Source organism: Haliotis asinina, chromosome 11 (genome assembly GCF_037392515.1).
Source record: "Haliotis asinina isolate JCU_RB_2024 chromosome 11, JCU_Hal_asi_v2, whole genome shotgun sequence".
Lineage (NCBI taxonomy): Eukaryota > Metazoa > Mollusca > Gastropoda > Lepetellida > Haliotidae > Haliotis > Haliotis asinina.
The window spans coordinates 40,022,189-40,045,113 of NC_090290.1; the positions used below are offsets into that span (position 1 = coordinate 40,022,189).

At 41.3% G+C, this 22,925-nt stretch overlaps 1 protein-coding gene across 2 annotated transcripts in view; it reads right to left on the reverse strand.

Annotated features, from left to right (window-relative positions):
- LOC137256569 (zonadhesin-like) overlaps positions 1-22,925 on the reverse strand; it is an 81,400-nt gene that overhangs the window by 34,544 nt on the left and 23,931 nt on the right. The window contains exons 9-22 of one of the 2 annotated variants that reach the window (XM_067794434.1): positions 21,805-22,032; positions 21,004-21,231; positions 20,040-20,267; positions 19,235-19,462; positions 17,967-18,194; positions 17,166-17,393; positions 15,902-16,129; positions 15,101-15,328; positions 14,118-14,345; positions 13,136-13,363; positions 11,960-12,187; positions 3,585-3,788; positions 1,232-1,339; positions 383-688 (exon numbers count right to left, since the gene is read on the reverse strand). In XM_067794434.1, coding sequence (XP_067650535.1) covers positions 383-688; positions 1,232-1,339; positions 3,585-3,788; positions 11,960-12,187; positions 13,136-13,363; positions 14,118-14,345; positions 15,101-15,328; positions 15,902-16,129; positions 17,166-17,393; positions 17,967-18,194; positions 19,235-19,462; positions 20,040-20,267; positions 21,004-21,231; positions 21,805-22,032 — 3,126 coding nt within the window. The remainder of the gene's footprint in view (positions 1-382; positions 689-1,231; positions 1,340-3,584; positions 3,789-11,959; positions 12,188-13,135; positions 13,364-14,117; positions 14,346-15,100; positions 15,329-15,901; positions 16,130-17,165; positions 17,394-17,966; positions 18,195-19,234; positions 19,463-20,039; positions 20,268-21,003; positions 21,232-21,804; positions 22,033-22,925) is intronic. The other variant, XM_067794435.1, reaches the window with a different exon arrangement.

Consider the following 22,925-nt stretch of genomic DNA (forward strand, 5'->3'; position numbering starts at 1 on the left):
CAGTTCAAGACATGACCTGCAATTAGACCTGTTGGGTACAAACTGAGACTTAAGACATGACCTGCAATTTAACCTGATCAGTACAACAGATTCCCTATAATCTGACCTGATCAGTACAAGACATGACTTGAGATTTGACCTGATCAGCGCAACACATGTCCTACAATTTGAACTGATCAGTTCATGCCCTGACTATTTAATGTTAGCAATACAACACATCCTTAAGTTTTGTTATTACCTCACACAAAATGGAATGAGAATAGTACATATTCATTCAAGCTTATCATGGCTGGAAGATGCCAATAAATGTTGCCACTGGAAGTATACAGGTCAAAATTCCACAACCTGGACCTTGGAGAAATGACAAAAATTGTTAAATTACCTTAGGATGAGGGCAGCAGCCAAACTGGGTCTTAGTGATTGAACAACATGAGCTGTTGTCTGGGCAACTGGACTTTTTATCTGGACACATCACATTGCCAAGAGGTTTGGTGTCCTTCTGGGACTTGATACTCTTGTCTGAGCTAGGATGGTTGGCTTGTCCTCCACTGTGCTGCATCTTCCTGGCCCGAGCTGGCCTTTTGTCCTCCCAGGTGATGCTGATGCCATCCTTGTTGCATTTTCCCGCACTGACGTCACAGGTCATCCCGGATGGACAGCAGTGGATATGGTCAGAGCAGCACACAGCCTGTGGGTATACAGGTATTAAACAGTGAAAATATATGCATAAAATGTTCAGTCAAATGATTGCTGAGATTGGGATAATGTTTCGCGTATGCTATGATTTTCTGATTTAATGCTGTTTTTAACGGCTACAGACCGTCCAGGGATTGAAATAAGGGTTTTTTCAAGTGTACCTCATAGGCACTGACATGATGACCTAAGTGTGCCATAAGGGCACGCAGGTAAGAATTTAACTATGCCATTGTAATCTTAGCTGTGCCATCTTATAGTTATACAATGGCACTAATAATTTCAATCCCTGCCATCTCAAGTATTAAAAGAAATAGTGAGTGAGTATGATGTAGTCACTTTAAACAGTATTTCACTGGGGACACAAGATACTGGATTCACGCACTGTAGTTATCTGAAGATCTGTCCTGTGACTTTGGTGTGAACATTCTGACTATGGCTACCCCACCTCGAACAGCAGGTATAGGTCAAGGTTTTACGCTAAAAAAGCCAGTTTGAGGTCTGCAGATTAAGCTCTGAAAGGAAGAATGAATCCTACCTGTGGAATTGGGCAGCAACCCCAGTCTCCTGACGCCAGCTGACAACATGTGGACCCTGATGGACACTCTGTCTCACCTCCAGGACACACCACCGATGCTTCCATCTCCTGCAGAACAAAATTGGAAATTTCAAATATAAATTGTATATTTATAACACTTATCCTATCTCACGGTATGCACTTCTCTCCTTCTTCCTACCATTGCATGGAAATGTATCGGATGGAAGTCAAAAGGATGATGACCCCTAGTATCCTGTGTATAATTCCGAGAGACATGAATAATTAGTCGGGAAGATGTAGATGAAGATATTGCAGTATCTGAGATAAACATAGATGGCGTTGTAGAAGGAGACAAAATCTGTTGAAGAGATGTCAAAAACCAGCTGGTGAGAGAGAGAGCCACACAAACAGGAGCTGCTAAACCAGTAGAGATCGCTGTCCTGTTGGATGTCATAAGATCTTAGAAATAAGAGGGAACACCATACTGTGCTGAAGTGCCGAACAACCATGGAGTGTTGAACCCTTTGGGAGAGACGCACTGGTCTGTAGGTCTGAACCAATCAGAACTGGTGCACTGGTCAGGTGTGCCGAGCCAAATGGGAGTGGTGCACTGTAGGACTTTCTGTGAAATACTTCTCACTTTCACCTGGGGTTATTATCAACTCTATCAGTGAAGTGCAAGTCGAAATTACTGTTGGCCTAACCATGCCAATGTTCAGATCAGCTTGTCCATGCAGTACAAGATATCCGAAAGCATGTAAGTGGTGGTAATGAACAAAAACGTTTTGATATTTTTCTGAATATTAACAGCAGCACTGGTATTTCTTTTGGCGTTCGTGGAATATTGCTGAGTGCGGCGTAAAACTACACTCACTCACTCATTCAGTGTGGGTCGACAATCTGCAACTGTTTTAGATACTATTGCAGCATAGTATTGCAGCATCTGCAGATGCTAGAGCCACCCTATGTGCAATAAGACCAACACTGCTTCTCATCCCTGTCATATCGGCTGCCACATCTGAACCCAGTCCAATAGCCTTTTCAAGAGGAACATTCCATTCTGCTAAACTTCATGCACACATTCTGCTGTACCACTGTGAATGGGGTAGTTTCCAATGAATAGTGTTTTTGGGAACCAATTTGTGTTAAAAATTTCCACAAATATTATAAGTTTTTTTTCAACTGTCACATTTACAGTCTCATCAATGATGATTCCCCAAAACTGACTCTTAGAAATTTTGTCTTTCATTTCATTCACCATACTTTCGATCTTTCATTTCTCCTATGCCATCAGAATGTGTGAAAACGTCACCAGTCAAACTTGAAAAGCCATTTATATTTGTAGCTTGATTAATCCAGGAAATGTAGACGTCACCAAAATTTCTTGTGCAATGTACAGTTCTTATCATAGCTGTTAACTTTGCATCAGATTTCTCAGTTGTAGCCTTTAGATGTGTACTCATAGCTTCTCGCTGAAGACTTGCAATTATAGCATGATGAGGGGGTGCACTGTCATGATGTTCTTTTAATGTAGACCTTTTCAAATTTATGCATCCTTTCGTGAATCCATTCACTTTTCCTGCATGTTGGCATATTTTATTTCACAGAACATTAATACACTTCCACTGTCATCCTCATAACAAAGCCATTGAGAACTGAATTGTTGTATTTTAGCATTGCAAGTTTTAGGTTTGGAGTTCCCACTTAAACAGAGGCTTTCCCCTTTATTGTGTTGATTACTGGTTTCTACATCTGTTCTCAGTTCATCATGATTGTGGTCCAATTCACAAACCTTTCTTTTACCTCCGGAGAAAGTGGAAGGCATCGTCTGATTTTTTACTGGTCAGTTTCACATTTGACAGTTACCATGTGCTTTTAACAATTGGATATGATCGTACATTTCCGCGACAATTTGTAAGCCTACATACTATTATAACTGGATGAGATACAAAGAACACTTGATTTGTTCAGAATGACTGAGGAACCATTGACTAATGGCATTTTGTACATTACGTCACATGATTTGGATTGTTTATAAATCTGTAAGTTCTTGAAACCATATTTAGATAGAAGTTTTTCTTGAATGACTTCTCATTGACATTTGATATACATGGCATGATTTATAGTAGGCATTTTATGATTTTATGTTTACCAGACACGAGGACTGACAACATTTGAATTTATCGGTCCTGGGCCATTTTTCCAGCTAAAAGCTGGCATATGACAGTGAACAGAAACACCATCAAATCAATCAAGAATTGGCAAGACAAAAAATGCTAAGCCTGTATTTAATAGAAATATATGCAAGCTAGTATATACAGGAAAAACAGCTAAGCTAGTATACCAGTATTACCTCAACATGCATCAAGGTCTTGTGTCTCATCCGGTCACTGTCTGTGCCAGGGTCAGTTATCACTAGTCCTCCTGATGACTGACTTGAGGATGACCTCTGCATCCAGGGAAATGCGATTCCATTATGTCTATTACACCTGCCAGCTGACGAGTCACAGGTAGTTCCAGATGGGCAACAGTGGACTTTATCTGGGCAACAAACAGCCTGGAAACAAAACAAGGACAAGGTGACAACTTTATCCTGGATGGAGGAGAGACTGTGTGAGTGTAGTTTTATGCCATTTCTAGCAGCATTCCAGCAATATGATGGTGAGGGACACCAGAAATGGGCTTCACACATTCTTTCCATGGGGGAAATGAACCTGGGTCTTTGTGTGACAAGCAATGCTTGAACCACTGGGATATGACAACACCCCTAAATGATGGAGGAAAAGCAGTTTTATAAAATGTAAATATGTAAGGTAAGTAACATGGCTATGCAACATATTGTAAATATATACCTCAATATATGCTTTTGCATTGCAACATATTGTAATATATACCTCAATATATACTTTTGCACTGAAATATATTGTAATATATACCTCAATATATGCTTTTGCACTGCAACATATTGTAATATAAACATTCTCTGGAATACCAACCCCTTTGAAGTAATGATAAAATACTAATGAAAGAAATGGGCACAGGAGAGTTCTAAACCAAAACAAGAGATCATAAAAGAGTTTTCAATATACCATACACATTAAAACAAGAGTCATCAGAAGATGACATATCCCCCGGCCTCCACGTTTGAAAGGACACATCATCTCACTGTTACTCATTGTTTTCTTAGACTAAGTTTGAATTGTTTCCATGGAATTCATGAAAATTGTAATGCCATATATCTGTAATCAGCAAAGTCACAATTTCAAGATCTGCCTCATATATCTGCTAAGATCTGTTGAAAGATATAAAATGGTTTTCAAGTTGTGCTCTGGAAACGAAGCCCATCCCTCCATTTTGAGACTAAGTCCGAAATGTTTCCATGGAAACCAAGAAAATAATACATCACAAAAACCTTTAAAAACCAAAAGGCACTTTGGGGTCTGCCACACATATCTGCCAAGTTTTATTGACAGATATTAAGAAGTTTTTGAGTTCTGCTCTGGAAATGAAACACACCTCTCACTTGTCAGACTAGGTCCAAAACGTTTCCATGGAAATGGAGAAAATAATAAATCACAAGATCCTGTACATAGCAAAAGGCACCACTATAGGTATATTTACCAATTTTGCAGAAAAATATTGAATATTTTTGAGTTAGAGGAAACGAAGCCCATCCCTCCAGTTTGAGACTAAGTCCGAAACGTTTCCATTGTAACTGAGATAATAATAAATCACAAAAACCTGTACATAGAAAAAGGCACAACTGTGGGGTCTGCCACACACATCTACCATGTTTTGCCAACAGATATAAAGAAGTTTCTGAGTTCTGCTACGGAAACGAAACACACCTCTCACTTTTGAGAGTAAGTAAAAAATGTTTCCATGGAAACTGAGAAAATAACTAATCATTAAAACCTGTGAATACCAACAGGCACCACTACAGGTTCAGACTCATATATCTACCAGGTATTGCAGAAAAATATTGAATGTTTTTTGAGTTCTGCTCAGGAAACGAAGCCCATCCCTCCATTTTGAGACTAAGTCTGAAACGTTTCCAAGGAAACCAAGAAAATAAGAAAAAATGAACAAAAATTAACCTGACTTGCTGTCAAGGGGAACAACTCTGTTTCATTTTGACTCGACAGGATCAAAACTGGTTTTTGCTCAAGAAGAAACATTATGGCAACATTTGCTTGAACATGACTGAACAATTCTATACCAACATATAAGGCACTACAAACCTGCAGATTCATTTGAAAAGTGTGCCTTGTTGCCTAGTGTGGGTGTGTACCTGCATACCTATAGCCTTGTGGGGTGAGTACCTGGACACCCGTAGCTTTATGTGTGGTGTACCTGCACACCTGTAGCCTCATGTGTGGTGTGCACCTGCATACCTACAGCCTTGTGGGATGAGTACCTGCATACCTGTAGCCTCATGTGGTGGTTGTACCGGCACACCCATAGCTTCATGTGTGGTGAACATGCATGCACACCCAAAGCTTCCTGTGTGGTGAACATGCACGCACACCTGTTGCCTCATGTGTGGTGTGAACATGCACACCCATAGCCTCACATGGGATGTGAACACGCACACCTGTAGCCTAATGTGAGGTGTGTACCTGCACACCTGTACCCTCGTGTGGTGTGAACATGCACACCTGAAGTCTCATGTGGGATGTGAACATGCACACCTGTAGCCTCATGTGGGACGTGAATATGCACACCTGTAGCCTGCTGTGGGGTGTGTACCTGCACACCTTTTGCCTCATGTGGGGTATGTAGCTGCAAATCGGCAGCCTCATGTGGGGTGTGAACATGCAGATTTGTAGCCTAGTGTAGGGTGTGTACCGTCACACCAGAAGCTTTGTGTTGTAGGTACCTGCCCTTCATGTGAAGCCATAACATACTGCATGAAGTGACACACTTGATGTAAAGACATTTCAGACCAAGTGAAGTGGCACCTTTGATGTGAAGACATGACACCAGTAATGTGAAGCCAGTCCTGTGAGTGATGATATCAAGATCAAGCATCAAAGTTATGAATGACACAGCTGTGGATAGAAAACAAGCAAATTGTATAAGATTGATTGATGAACACTTGAATATGTCAAAAGAAATTTATTTAAATCACTTCACATAACAGGTATTTATGAAAATACAGACTATTAACATGAAGCTACACAAGCAATAGACAGTACTGGGTAGCAACAAATCAGTTCATGAAATATTTTATTCCATTCAGTATGAGAATTAAAGGAGGAAGCTACTAACAACATGTATCTGAGTTGGCAGGAGCAACCTTCAGTCCTGATGTGTTACCACAGACAGGTGCTAAAGGTCCCAGGTGCTAAATTGAAAATGACACTCAAAATATAATGTCCGTATTACTATCATACAACAATAACATTTGCAAACATGCATCCAGTGTATATGATGTTTTTGAAAGCCAGTTCTCAAAGTGTCAGTTTGTTAGCAAAGTGTTTGAAGTTATTTTGCTGAATGGATTAAAGGTCACAGACTGAAGAAAAGCATTTGTCTCAAATATTTTACACACCCTATCATAACATTCTAAAATTCATAATATTATTGGCAATCAAACATATTAATGTCATTTACTATCTTTTAGTGGCTTATTCACCCAGAATGGTGACATTAAGTTCATTAGAATTTAATCAAATTCAACAGAATTAGACTCAAATGTGTCCTGTAACAGAATTCATAGGGAGGAAAAGGCAAATGTGTTCATGGAAAGGGAGAGGGTAACCATGACGTGACTTGTAAAGTAAAGTAAAGTTGTGCAGTCTGTGCAAGGCAATAAGCAAACTTATGTTTCTTAGTTTATTACTTCTGAGATAATGAGTACAGTACGAGTATTTCAGCAATATCACCATGGACAACACCAGATATGGGCTTCACACATTGTACCCATGTGGGGAATTGAATCCAAGTCTTTGGTGTGGTGAGCAAATGCTTTAACCACTAGGCTACACCATTGTTCCTGATAATGGTAGGGATAAAGATAGACTGAGTGGATGGGTAGGATGTGCTGTCCTCTGAACTATATTCCAGGGCCCGCTTGCACAGAGCAATCTTAGTTACAATCAATCTTAGGCACCTACAATCAACTTTACAATCACCGTACAATTGCTCTAATCCACTTGCACAAACACGATCTTAAGACAGCATGGATTTAAGATCGCAATCTTAACTAAGACTGAACTCTTCAACGTTGAAAGTAGAAATTTCTTGAACTCGACTCCTGTCTACAGTTGTCTTCAAGTGCGCATAGCATGCAGCGCAAATAATACGTGGAACTTGTTCCCGCACGCAAATGACATCCCTTCCTTAATCGCACCTTGCAGATTTTTCATCAAAACAAAACAAAACAAAACAAAACAAAAAAAAACCCAAACCCACAAATCTTTGAAGGAAACGATAACGTTGAAGAAGGAAGCGATAACGTGGAAGGTAACATGTATAATCACTCGTACCTCAGGGGTTATTCTCTAATTTTTCTACATTCTAATTTTTTATGAACTAAACATGTGATACTGCAACCACAGACCTATCATGTTTTATAAAGTATTGAAATACAAACAAATACGTTAACAAATTGGGTCTTGAGTTATTGATCTAATAATCATGAAATTAAAAGATAGCACATAAATAAAATTTCCTTATGATATAACACCTAAATGTACCATGATTTGTCAGTGGTTCTCAGTTGAACATAGTTTGGCATCTCGTAGGTGTTATTTGGAGTAAAATCCCCAATATATCCCGCAAGCATTAGATTTGTAAAGATATGAAAGTGTGACATGACTGTGGGAGTGTTGTGGAAAATTCATGACAGGGAAATATGAAAACGTTATTATTTCGTGTGTGTTGTATGTGTTGTTGAATGCTCATCCACAGTATATTAATTCCTTTATCCTATTGATAATTATTTTTTCGTTTTGTCAAAAAAAATGTTTTATGCAAATTTCACATACCCCAGCAAGTGTATTTTTCCCGTTTGAAGAATACTTGTATTATATTTAAAATGCATAGATTACAACTCTTGTCTCTCGTCATATTCAATTTTTACAAGTAGAAAAACATAATTCTGCACGTTATCCAACTGTAGATTATTTCAATGATAAACTAAGAGAAAATCATTAACCGAAAAGAAACATGTGGAGATCTGTTCTGTCACAAGAGAACATGCATTGTATTTGGGCATGGCAGATTTTACGGCAACGGCATAATCTGCAAAGGGAAACCACTCCCATCTTGCGTAAAAACTAAAATTAGCTGCCCTTGAGTTATTGAAAAGGTCATGGCCACTGCTAATCGCAGCAGACACCTTTCGTTACTATCCTTTCCTTGTTTATCAAAAAGGTATGGTGTTCATACTTTTTCCAACACTGAATCGGGTGAGAAATGTACTTTATGATATCGACTCGATAATGATGTTGTTCACTACCGCAAATAACGATATTTTTGACGTTAAATCGATGTTGCATTCTCCGTGTTGTTGAAGTGTCGAGGCGAATCATACAGTTTTATGCAGTATGAAAGCAATCCCCTAACGTAAAGCTAATTATTTGCGTGGAATTGACACCAACCTGGACGCCATTTTGCTCTTGACTACAATGATCTTAGCTCCTTACAATTGGTTCCGACCAATTGTAAGTTTTGATTGTAACTTACAATGATCTTAGCCTAAAATCGCTTTGTGCAAGTGGATGGCGATTGTAGCCGGTGCCTAAGATCGGGATCTTAAGGATTTACAATAATTGTAGCTCTAAGATCGTTTTGTGCAAGTGGGCCCTGCAGGCTACACCATTGTCCCTGATGTAACAGGGACAAAGATAGGTTGAGTGGATGGGTGGGATGTGCTGTCCTCTGAACTATATTCCAGAAGGCTACACCATTGTCCCTGATGTAACAGGGACAACGATAGACTGAGTGGATGGGTGGGATGTGCTGTCCTCTGAACTATATTCCAGCAGGCTACACCATTGTCCACGATGTAACAGGGACAACGATAGACTGAGTGGATGGGTGGGATCTGCTGTCCTCTGAACTATATTCCAGCAGGCTACACCATTGTCCACGATGTAACAGGGACAACGATAGACTGAGTGGATGGGTGGGATGTGCTGTCCTCTGAACTATATTCCAGCAGGCTACACCATTGTTCCTGATGTAACAGGGATAAAGATAGGCTGAGTGGATGGGTGGGATGTGCTGTCCTCTGAACTATAATTCCAGAAGGCTACACCATTGTCCACGATGTAACAGGGATAAAGATAGGTTGAGTGGATGGGTGGGATGTGCTGTCCTGTGAACTATATTCCAGAAGGCTACACCATTGTCCCTGATGTAACAGGGACAAAGATAGACTGAGTGGATTGGTGGGATGTGCTGTCCTGTGAACTATATTCCAGAAGGCTACACCATTGTCCACGATGTAACAGGGATAAAGATAGGTTGAGTGAATGGGTGGGATGTGCTGTTCTCTGAACTATATTCCTGCAGAATCACCAACAAGGACGCTAAATCAGCGTCACATATTGTACCACTGATGGAAATCCATCCATTCTTGATTCCTCTTCATGTCATGTCAGCTACTATGGAAATAAAGGCTCTCACATCATTTGGACATTACTAAGGCTGCATAAAAAAGATTAAATGTTTCCCGGGTAATTTGTTTTCAAAAGTGAAGAGGACAGTAAGACTTTACTTAATTATGAGAGAAAAGAAAGTGACAAGGTAGGAACACAACTTTCTTTTTCAATTCTCTCTCAGAAATACAGTTGGGAAAGTTCACAAGATGTTAATGAGTTGTAGGATTCAGTCTCACTGATTCTTACTGTCACTTATTCTTATAGTGGACAAATAAATGATCATGACATGGCACTGTCAAATTTATCTTTTTAAAACGGCAATAAAAAAATTTCCACACACAAATAAAAGTGATGCCCTGAGGCTTGAGAAACATTTCACCTTTTAATATAGCCTAAATACAATGATATAATATAATTCCAGTCTTCTTAAAATCCAGTAATAGATGGTGAGGTTATTGGTAAGTGGCTGTGCATCGGTCAATCACATTATGTAACATAGAGTCTTGAGTCGCAACAAAACCGTATTAGCTTAACTGTGGTTCTTCACATTCATTTCCAGGTGAATAAATAGGCTACAAATAAAACATGATGAATGAAACTCCTTTTGCCACAAGATGATTCTGAGACAGTTCTGGACATCACTTGCAAATGTTATCATCTTATGGTTGATGCTGAATGTTCATCTGAACGACATTCATTTTCTGACCAGCAGGACGTTTCTTGAGCCAAGGAACAGACACACCCCTTGCTGGATTACATTTGCCATGTGGTATGTCACATGTGGTCCCATTGGGGCAGCAGTGGGCACCATCAGAGCAGCACACAGCCTGGGGAAGGGAAGCATTACATAACGTCTCTGGGTCTCCATGGTGCACTAATACTAGATGACTAGCTACTGAGTGAGTGAGGAAGTGAGTGAGGAGGTTACGCAATGAATTCTACAAGATGAGAATTTTCCAGAGGCTGGCATTAGGTACCAACAAATTCAACTGTATGCTTGATATTCACATGTCCCCCTCGTATGAACATGGATATCTATTGCCTTCAGTAAAAATGGCATTCAACATTTATGGCCTTCACTGAATAGAGTAATGCATGCATGCATGTATGTAGTCTCATGTGGAAAATATTAATGCCTGTTGTTCCTATGAGATATAGTGGCAGTCTGCAAATAATTGATGTTGGACCATATAATCCAGTGATCTCTTGTATTACAAGAACATATATATGAATAGGTTCCCAAGACAAATCTTAAAATGAAAATATATCTGCATGTTGTACAGTGGGATAAATATCTCTTCAGCATAAAGTGAGGGGGGTCAATGACCTTGACCCAAGTCAATGACATTCACGCAGCCACTGACCTAAAGAGGTTCTTGTCAGTGTATAGTTAATAAGAATCCTGATCATGCATGCATCTTCACAGCCTGTCCTGTGAGACAAGTCTGTGCATGTATTAATGATACTGAGTGGTGTGAGTGTTTCTCCTTGTGCTCCTAATGTGTTCATGCATATCTATTGCCTTCAGTGAAGGTGGTCATTGACATTTAAGGTCCTCACTGACCAGAGTAATGCAAGCGTATGTTCAGCTTCTCGTGACACATATCCAATCCATACAGACTCATCCTAACATGTGTCTGGCTACAGATTCATCCTCAGATCTTTCCATCTACACTCATCTTTAGATGTGCCCATGTGTCCATCTACAGATTCATCCTCTGATCTGTTCATCTACACTCATCCTAAGATGTGTCCATCTACGGACTCATCTTCAGACGTGTCAGTCTACAGCCTCATCCTAAAAGTGTTCAATTACAGTTTCATCATAAGATGTGTCCATCTACGGACTCATCTTCAGACGTGTCAGTCTACAGCCTCATCCTAAAAGTGTTCAATTACAGTTTCATCATAAGATGTGTCCATCTACAGACTCCTTATTACATGTGTCTGCAAGGATTCTGCATGCAATATGGCCATGCTCAAATATAATTTGCATCGTGTCAAAATAGGATACTGATATACCACTAAAGATTCCAGGAAAGTGGTTGTTAAAAACAACTGACTGATCCAAAAACATGCCACGTTTGACCAGCGTGTGCCTCCATGCAGTAATCACCTTGGGAAAGGAGCAACATCCCCATGTTCCATCCAATCGTTTACAACATGTGTCATTGCCTGGACAGAAATGACGAGGGTCACACATCACATCCTTCATTTTCTTCAGTGCTGGACGTTTCTTCAGCCAAGGAACAGACATGCCGCCTTCTGCGTTACATTTGTCATGTGGTATATCACATGTGGTTCCGTTGGGGCAGCAGTGGGCACCATCAGAGCAGCACACAGCCTGCAGAAGGGAAGCATTACATAATGTCTCTGGGTCTTTATCGTGCTCTCATACCAGAAGACAGCATGCTGAGTGAGAGAGGAAGTGAGTGAGGAAGTTACATGATGAATTCTACATGACGCCATATTTCCAGAGGTTGGCATGAAGTACCAATACATCCTCTTGGTGTGAACATGCACATCCACTGTCTTCCCCTGGTGTGAACATGCATATCCATGGTCTTCTTCCTAGTGTGAACAGGCATATCCATTGTCTTCCCCTGGTGTGAACATGCATATCCATGGTCTTCTTCCTGGTGTGAACATGCACATCCATTGTCAAACATGAACGTGGCCATCAACGTACAGCCTTCATTGAATAGAGTAATGTAATCAAATGTTCAGCTTCTAGTAACTCATATCAAGTAGGATCATCTCACCACAAAGACACCTACAGCAGATGCGTCCATCTACAGACTCTTCCTGGAATATGTCCATCTGACGTGTTATCCCAAGATGTGTTCATCAAGAGACCCATCCCAAAATGTGTCCACTAACAGACTCGTACTAAAATATGTCCATCAACAGACTCATCCGAAAAATGTATCCATCTACAGACTCTTCCTAAGGTGTGTCCATCTGCAGACTTATATTATAATATATGTGTCCATCAAAAAACTCATCCTAAGATGTGTCCATCCAGAGACTCTCCCTCTGACGTGTCCATCTACAGGCTCATCGTGACATGTATACATCTAGAGATCAATCCTAAGATGTTTCCGCCTACATCTAAGATGTGTCCATGCAAAGAATCTACATGCAATATGGCCATGCTCAATTACAATCTACATCTTGTCAAAATTATGTAACGATATACCACTAAGAGTAAAATGTAAGTGGCAGTTATCATGACTAACTGATTCAGCAACATCATACGTTAGGCCAGCGTGTGTCTCCATGCAGTAATCACCTTAGGAAAGGAGCAACATCCCCATGAACCATCCAATCTTTTACAACAGGTGTCATTGCCTGGACAGTAATGACTGGAGTCACACATCACATCCTTCTCTTTCTTCAGTGCTGTATGTTTCTTGAGCCAAGGAACAGACACCCCCCCTTCCGCATTACATTTGCCATGTGGCATGTCACATGTGGTCCCATTGGGGCAGCAGTGGGCTCCATCAGAGCAGCACACAGCCTGGCGAAGGCAAGCATTATATTTTGTCTTTATATTCTGCAGTAGCTTTCAAACATGATGACTTGATTTTGGTCAAAAATACTCTTTGTTGTATTCATACTTTTGAAGTCAATGACAGCATGAATTGTGCACTGTTCGCTGCATTCAGCATACAAGATTCAAATTACAAAGTCCACATTCAACAAACAACAGAATAACACTGGTGTAAGACAACAATCTTCAGACACTGCTCATAATATATCACATGTAGGCCTGGGATGGGTCCAGATTTTCTACCCATCAAGGTACCCCTAACCATCTTACCCTACCTTTCCAGGATACCCATTGGTTTAATTCCTGACATCAAATTTGCAAGAAATGACAATATATTCTTAATATTTCAAGATTTTCAATATCTTAACCATGCATCATATTCATTAGAAGTCACTGTAAATCTTCAAAGACAATACCACCTTTCAATCAAGAAAGAATAACATAACCTATTAGTTACATGATCATTTCATGTCCGGGTATGGAGACAGGTACCCAGGTCCAACAAATTAATCATTTGCCCTGGGTATCTCGGCTTCCCATCCCAACCCTAATCATATGCTTCAGGGTTCCAACACAAAAATTCTTTGACTTTCAAAGAAAAACAGAAACTTCCTGTCATTTCCCTGACTATTGGGAGCCATGTGCTTCTCTCTATGCAAAGGTTTACACAGGTCCTGTCAACACTCCACATGCCAGAGACTGACACAGTCATGAGACTAACCTGGGGCATTGGACAGCATCCCCACTGGTGGTTGGCCATCATACAGCAGGTGTCCCCGTCCACACACTCATGTGTAGCATCACACTGGATGTCACCAACATCCTTTCTAATGGCTGATGTCTTCTCCATCCAGGCTGTGGTCACAACCCCTTTCTGGCATGACTTTCTGGCCATGTCACATATATTACCCTCCGGACAACAATGGGCATGGTCAGGACAGCATACAGCCTACCAGATAATATGTAAATAGAAACAGGACCTTTTATGTATGTGTTGTATACTTAATACCTCCATAGATTCTTGTTCATGCATATTGGCAGCATCTTTCTGTGAGATATATCCATGCATGTGTCAAGGCTGAAGATCTTTGTCATCTGAGATGTGTGCAGGCATAGCTGTGGCCATCGTTAGAATGTGGTATTATCTACTTTTATATCTGCTTTTCAAATATCCTAATACATGCATATGTTCAGCCTCCAGCGAGAAGTGTCCAATCCATTCAATCAACTGCATTTTCATACACACTTTGTGGTGATATCTCAACACATGGACAACTAAGAGATGCATGCATCATAAGATCTTAGACTGAAGTGTCCATCCAAAGACATAGAATCAGAAAGGCTATAGAGAAACTACTGGTGGGATTGGTCCATCCATGGACATACAGTGAGATTTAACTATCAATTGGCATTCAGTGAGATGTCTCTACACACATTGTGGGACATACTAGCAGTCTATCCCAGGCCAAACAGTGAGATGTGTCTGTCCATAAACTTCCAGTGAGATGTGTTGGTCAACAGGTTTTCAGATAAATGTGTCTATCAAAAGACTGCATGTAATGTGTCCATGCCTACCTATTATCTGCATTTCATCAAAAAGAAAGATGTAACGGAAGTCTTTGGCTATAATATATTGATCAGTTAGAACCCACTGATCAACACCATGCCATGTGTGACCAGCTTGTATCTCCATGCAGTAATCACCTTAGGAAAGGGGCAACATCCCCATGTTCCATCCAATCGTTTACAACAGGTGTCATTGCCTGGGCAGGAATGATCACTGTCACACATCACATCCTTCTCTCTCTTTAGTGCTGGACGTTTCTTGAGCCAAGGAACAGACAGTCCCCTGTCTGCATTACATTTGCCATGTGGCATGTCACATGTGGTCCCATTGGGGCAGCAGTGGGCTCCATCAGAGCAGCACACAGCCTGGGGAAGGTAAGCATTGTATAAAGTCTCTCTGTTCTCCAGTAGTTTTCAAACCTGATGACTTGTTGGAGATTAATGGTGTTCTGTATTGGATTCGTATTTGTTGAGCCAATATGGTGTACATGTGTTGACTGGTATGAATTGTGTACAGTGCCCTTTTCATATTCATATGACACTTCAAATCATGTCAACCTCTCTATAAATGATCAAGTAAGTCAGAGAGTTCAAGATCTATTACAAAGTCCACTTTTAATAAACAGCAGAGTAAATGTAATTTACTGAATAAAATTGATATTTTACACTCATCCAGACTCATGACGTCAAGCACTATAACCATGAGTCAGGGGAAGGAAAAATTACTACATAACCATCACTAAGTGGTTGGCCATCACATATAACATGCTTCAGAGTTCAAAAAGATGTGGCAGACAAAAACTTCCCTGACTTTTTGAACAAAGTAGAAATTCACTGACACTTCCCTGGCTTGTGGGAGCCATGTGCTTCTGTCTGGACAGTGGTTCACACAGGTCCTGCCAACACTCCACATGCCAGAGACCGACACTTGAGACTAACCTGGGGCATAGGACAGCATCCCCACTGGTGGTTGGCCATCATACAGCAGGTGTCCCCATCCACACACTCATGTGTGGCATCACACTGGATGTCACCAACATCCTTTCTAATGGCTGATGTCTTCTCCATCCAGGCTGTGGTCACAACCCCTTTCTGGCATGACTTTCTGGCCATGTCACATATATTACCCTCCGGACAACAATGGGCATGGTCAGGACAGCATACAGCCTACCAGATAATATGTAAATAGAAACAGGACCTTTTATGTATGTGTTGTATACTTAATACCTCCATAGCTTCTTGTTCATGCATATTGGCAGCATCTTTCTGTGAGATATATCCATGCATGTGTCAAGGCTGAAGATCTTTGTCATCTGAGATGTGAGTGAGTGAGTGAGTGAGTTTAGTTTTACGTCGCACTTAGCAATATTCCAGCTATATGGCGACGGTCTGTAAATAATCGAGTCTGGACCAGACAATCCAGTGATCAACAACATGAGCATCGATCTGCGCAATGGGGAACCGATGACATGTGTCAACCAAGTCAGCTAGTCTGACCACCCGATCCCGTTAGTCGCCTCTCACGACAAGCATAATCACCTTTTATGGCAAGCATGGGTTGCTGAAGGCCTATTCTACCCCGGGACCTTCACGGGTCCATCTGAGATGTGAACATGCATGTCTGTGGCCATCGTCGGGATGTGGTATTGGCTACTTAAATCTCTTTTGAAATATCCTAATACATGCATATGTTCAGCCTCCAGTGAGAAGTATCCAATCTATTTGATCAAATGGGTCTTCATCAAACTGTGTGGTGATACGTCAACACATGGACAACTAAGAGATGCATGCTTCCTAAGACCTCAGACTGAAGTGTCCATCCAAAGACATAGAATCAGACAAGTCTATACAGAAACTACTGGTGGGATTGGTCCATCCATGGACATACAGTGAGATATATCTATCAGTTGGCATTCAGTGAGATGTGTCTACACACATCATGGGACATACTAGCAGTCTATCCCAGGCCAGTGAGATGTGTCTGTTCATAAACTTCCAGTGAGATGTGTTGGTCAACAGGCTTACAGATAAAACTGTCTATCAAAAGACTGCATGTAATGTGTCCATGCTGACTTACTATCTGCATTCCATCAATAAGAAAAATGTAATGGAAGTCTTTGGCTATAATATATTGATCAGTTAGAACTGACTGATCTAAAAACATGCCATGTGTGACCAGCTTGTATCTCCATGCAGTAATCACCTTAGGAAAGGGGCAACATCCCCATGTTCCATCCAATCGTTTACAACAGGTGTCATTGCCTGGGCAGGAATGATCACTGTCACACATCACATCCTTCTCTTTCTTTAGTGCTGGACGTTTCTTGAGCCAAGGAACAGACATGCCCCCTGCTGCATTACATTTGCCATGAGGCATGTCACATGTGGTCCCATTGGGGCAGCAGTGGGCACCATCGGAGCAGCACACAGCCTGGGGAAGGTAAGCATTGTATAAAGTCTCTCTGTTCTCCAGTAGTTTTCAAACCTGATGACTTGTTGGAGATTAATGGTGTTCTGTATTGGATTCGTATTTGTTGAGCCAATATGGTGTACATGTGTTGACTGGTATGAATTGTGTACAGTGCCCTTTTCATATTCATATGACACTTCAAATCATGTCAACCTCTCTATAAATGATCAAGTAAGTCAGAGAGTTCAAGATCTATTACAAAGTCCACTTTTAATAATCAGCAGAGTAAATGTAATTTACTGAATAAAATTGATATTTTACACTCATCCAGACTCATGACGTCAAGCACTATAACCATGAGTCAGGGGAAGGAAAAATGACTACATAACCATCACTAAGTGGTTGGCCATCACATATAACATGCTTCAGAGTTCAAAAAGATGTGGCAGACAAAAACTTCCCTGACTTTTTGAACAAAGTAGAAATTCACTGACACTTCCCTGGCTTGTGGGAGCCATGTGCTTCTGTCTGGACAGTGGTTCACACAGGTCCTGCCAACACTCCACATGCCAGAGACCGACACTTGAGACTAACCTGGGGCATAGGACAGCATCCCCACTGGTGGTTGGCCATCATACAGCAGGTGTCCCCATCCACACACTCATGTGTGGCATCACACTGGATGTCACCAACATCCTTTCTAATGGCTGATGTCTTCTCCATCCAGGCTGTGGTCACAACCCCTTTCTGGCATGACTTTCTGGCCATGTCACATATATTACCCTCCGGACAACAATGGGCATGGTCAGGACAGCATACAGCCTACCAGATAATATGTAAATAGAAACAGGACCTTTTATGTATGTGTTGTATACTTAATACCTCCATAGCTTCTTGTTCATGCATATTGGCAGCATCTTTCTGTGAGATATATCCATGCATGTGTCAAGGCTGAAGATCTTTGTCATCTGAGATGTGAGTGAGTGAGTGAGTGAGTTTAGTTTTACGTCGCACTTAGCAATATTCCAGCTATATGGCGACGGTCTGTAAATAATCGAGTCTGGACCAGACAATCCAGTGATCAACAACATGAGCATCGATCTGCGCAATGGGGAACCGATGACATGTGTCAACCAAGTCAGCTAGTCTGACCACCCGATCCCGTTAGTCGCCTCTCACGACAAGCATAATCACCTTTTATGGCAAGCATGGGTTGCTGAAGGCCTATTCTACCCCGGGACCTTCACGGGTCCATCTGAGATGTGAACATGCATGTCTGTGGCCATCGTCGGGATGTGGTATTGGCTACTTAAATCTCTTTTGAAATATCCTAATACATGCATATGTTCAGCCTCCAGTGAGAAGTATCCAATCTATTTGATCAAATGGGTCTTCATCAAACTGTGTGGTGATACGTCAACACATGGACAACTAAGAGATGCATGCTTCCTAAGACCTCAGACTGAAGTGTCCATCCAAAGACATAGAATCAGACAAGTCTATACAGAAACTACTGGTGGGATTGGTCCATCCATGGACATACAGTGAGATATATCTATCAGTTGGCATTCAGTGAGATGTGTCTACACACATCATGGGACATACTAGCAGTCTATCCCAGGCCAAACAGTGAGATGTGTCTGTTCATAAACTTCCAGTGAGATGTGTTGGTCAACAGGCTTACAGATAAAACTGTCTATCAAAAGACTGCATGTAATGTGTCCATGCTGACTTACTATCTGCATTCCATCAATAAGAAAAATGTAATGGAAGTCTTTGGCTATAATATATTGATCAGTTAGAACTGACTGATCTAAAAACATGCCATGTGTGACCAGCTTGTATCTCCATGCAGTAATCACCTTAGGAAAGGGGCAACATCCCCATGTTCCATCCAATCGTTTACAACAGGTGTCATTGCCTGGGCAGGAATGATCACTGTCACACATCACATCCTTCTCTTTCTTTAGTGCTGGACGTTTCTTGAGCCAAGGAACAGACATGCCCCCTGCTGCATTACATTTGCCATGAGGCATGTCACATGTGGTCCCATTGGGGCAGCAGTGGGCACCATCGGAACAGCACACAGCCTGGGGAAGGTAAGCATTGTATAATGTCTCTCTGTTCTCCAGTAGTTTTCAAACCTGATGACTTGTTGGAGATTAATGGTGTTCTGTATTGGATTTGTATTTGTTGAGCCAATATGGTGTACATGTGTTGACTGGTATGAATTGTGTACAGTGCCCTTTTCATATTCATATGACACTTCAAATCATGTCAACCTCTCTATAAATGATCAAGTAAATCAGAGAGCTCAATATCTATTACAAAGTCCACTTTTAATAAACAGCAGAGTAAATGTAATTTACTGAATAAAATTGATATTTTACACTCATCCAGACTCATGACGTCAAGCACTATAACCATGAGTCAGGGGAAGGAAAAATTACTACATAACCATCACTAAGTGGTTGGCCATCACATATAACATGCTTCAGAGTTCAAAAAGATGTGGCAGACAAAAACTTCCCTGACTTTTTGAACAAAGTAGAGATTCACTGACATTTCCCTGGCTTGTGGGAGCCATGTGCTTCTGTCTGGACAGTGGTTCACACAGGTCCTGCCAACACTCCACATGTTAGAGACTGACACAGTCATGAGACTAACCTGGGGCATAGGACAGCATCCCCACTGGTGGTTGGCCATCATACAGCAGGTGTCCCCGTCCACACACTCATGTGTGGCATCACACTGGATATCACCAACATCCTTTCTAATGGCTGATGTCTTCTCCATCCAGGCTGTGACCACACCCCCTTTCTGGCATGACTTTCTGGCCATGTCACATATATTACCCTCCGGACAACAATGGGCGTGGTCAGGACAGCATACAGCCTACCAGATAATATGTAAATAGAAACAGGACCTTTTACGTATGTGTTGTATACTTAATACCTCCATAGCTTCTTGTTCATGCATATTGGCAGCATCTTTCTGTGAGATATATCCATGCATGTGTCAAGACTGAAGATCTTTGTCATCTGAGATGTGAACATGTCTGTCGCCATCATCAGGCTATTTATATATCCGCTTTTGAAATATCCTAATACATGCATATGTTCAGCCTCCAGTGAAAAGTGTCCAATCCATTCAATCAACTATATTTTCATATAAACTGTGTGGTGATATCTCAACACATGGACAAGAGATGCATGCTTCATAAGATCTTAGACTGAAGTGTCCATCCAAAAATATACAGTCAGATGAGTCTATACAGAAACTACTGGGGGGATTGGTCCATCCATGGACATACAGTGAGATTTATCTATCAACTGACATTCAGTGAGATGTGTCTTCACACATATGTGACATGCTAGCAGCCTATACCAGGGCAAACAGTGAGATGTGTCTGTCCATAAACTTCCAGTGAGATGTGTTGGTCAACAGGTTTTCAGACAAATGTGTCTATCAAAAGACTGCATGTAATGTGTCCATGCTGAATTATTATTTGCATTCCATCAAAAAGAAAGATGTAACGGAAGTCTTTGGTTATAATATATTGATCAGTTAGAACTGACTGATCTAAAAACATGCCATGTGTGACCAGCTTGTATCTCCATGCAGTAATCACCTTAGGAAAGGGGCAACATCCCCATGTTCCATCCAATCGTTTACAACAGGTGTCATTGCCTGGGCAGGAATGATCACTGTCACACATCACATCCTTCTCTTTCTTTAGTGCTGGACGTTTCTTGAGCCAAGGAACAGACATGCCCCCTGCTGCATTACATTTGCCATGAGGCATGTCACATGTGGTCCCATTGGGGCAGCAGTGGGCACCATCGGAGCAGCACACAGCCTGGGGAAGGTAAGCATTGTATAAAGTCTCTCTGTTCTCCAGTAGTTTTCAAACCTGATGACTTGTTGGAGATTAATGGTGTTCTGTATTGGATTCGTATTTGTTGAGCCAATATGGTGTACATGTGTTGACTGGTATGAATTGTGTACAGTGCCCTTTTCATATTCATATGACACTTCAAATCATGTCAACCTCTCTATAAATGATCAAGTAAGTCAGAGAGTTCAAGATCTATTACAAAGTCCACTTTTAATAATCAGCAGAGTAAATGTAATTTACTGAATAAAATTGATATTTTACACTCATCCAGACTCATGACGTCAAGCACTATAACCATGAGTCAGGGGAAGGAAAAATGACTACATAACCATCACTAAGTGGTTGGCCATCACATATAACATGCTTCAGAGTTCAAAAAGATGTGGCAGACAAAAACTTCCCTGACTTTTTGAACAAAGTAGAAATTCACTGACACTTCCCTGGCTTGTGGGAGCCATGTGCTTCTGTCTGGACAGTGGTTCACACAGGTCCTGCCAACACTCCACATGCCAGAGACCGACACTTGAGACTAACCTGGGGCATAGGACAGCATCCCCACTGGTGGTTGGCCATCATACAGCAGGTGTCCCCATCCACACACTCATGTGTGGCATCACACTGGATGTCACCAACATCCTTTCTAATGGCTGATGTCTTCTCCATCCAGGCTGTGGTCACAACCCCTTTCTGGCATGACTTTCTGGCCATGTCACATATATTACCCTCCGGACAACAATGGGCATGGTCAGGACAGCATACAGCCTACCAGATAATATGTAAATAGAAACAGGACCTTTTATGTATGTGTTGTATACTTAATACCTCCATAGCTTCTTGTTCATGCATATTGGCAGCATCTTTCTGTGAGATATATCCATGCATGTGTCAAGGCTGAAGATCTTTGTCATCTGAGATGTGAGTGAGTGAGTGAGTGAGTTTAGTTTTACGTCGCACTTAGCAATATTCCAGCTATATGGCGACGGTCTGTAAATAATCGAGTCTGGACCAGACAATCCAGTGATCAACAACATGAGCATCGATCTGCGCAATGGGGAACCGATGACATGTGTCAACCAAGTCAGCTAGTCTGACCACCCGATCCCGTTAGTCGCCTCTCACGACAAGCATAATCACCTTTTATGGCAAGCATGGGTTGCTGAAGGCCTATTCTACCCCGGGACCTTCACGGGTCCATCTGAGATGTGAACATGCATGTCTGTGGCCATCGTCGGGATGTGGTATTGGCTACTTAAATCTCTTTTGAAATATCCTAATACATGCATATGTTCAGCCTCCAGTGAGAAGTATCCAATCTATTTGATCAAATGGGTCTTCATCAAACTGTGTGGTGATACGTCAACACATGGACAACTAAGAGATGCATGCTTCCTAAGACCTCAGACTGAAGTGTCCATCCAAAGACATAGAATCAGACAAGTCTATACAGAAACTACTGGTGGGATTGGTCCATCCATGGACATACAGTGAGATATATCTATCAGTTGGCATTCAGTGAGATGTGTCTACACACATCATGGGACATACTAGCAGTCTATCCCAGGCCAAACAGTGAGATGTGTCTGTTCATAAACTTCCAGTGAGATGTGTTGGTCAACAGGCTTACAGATAAAACTGTCTATCAAAAGACTGCATGT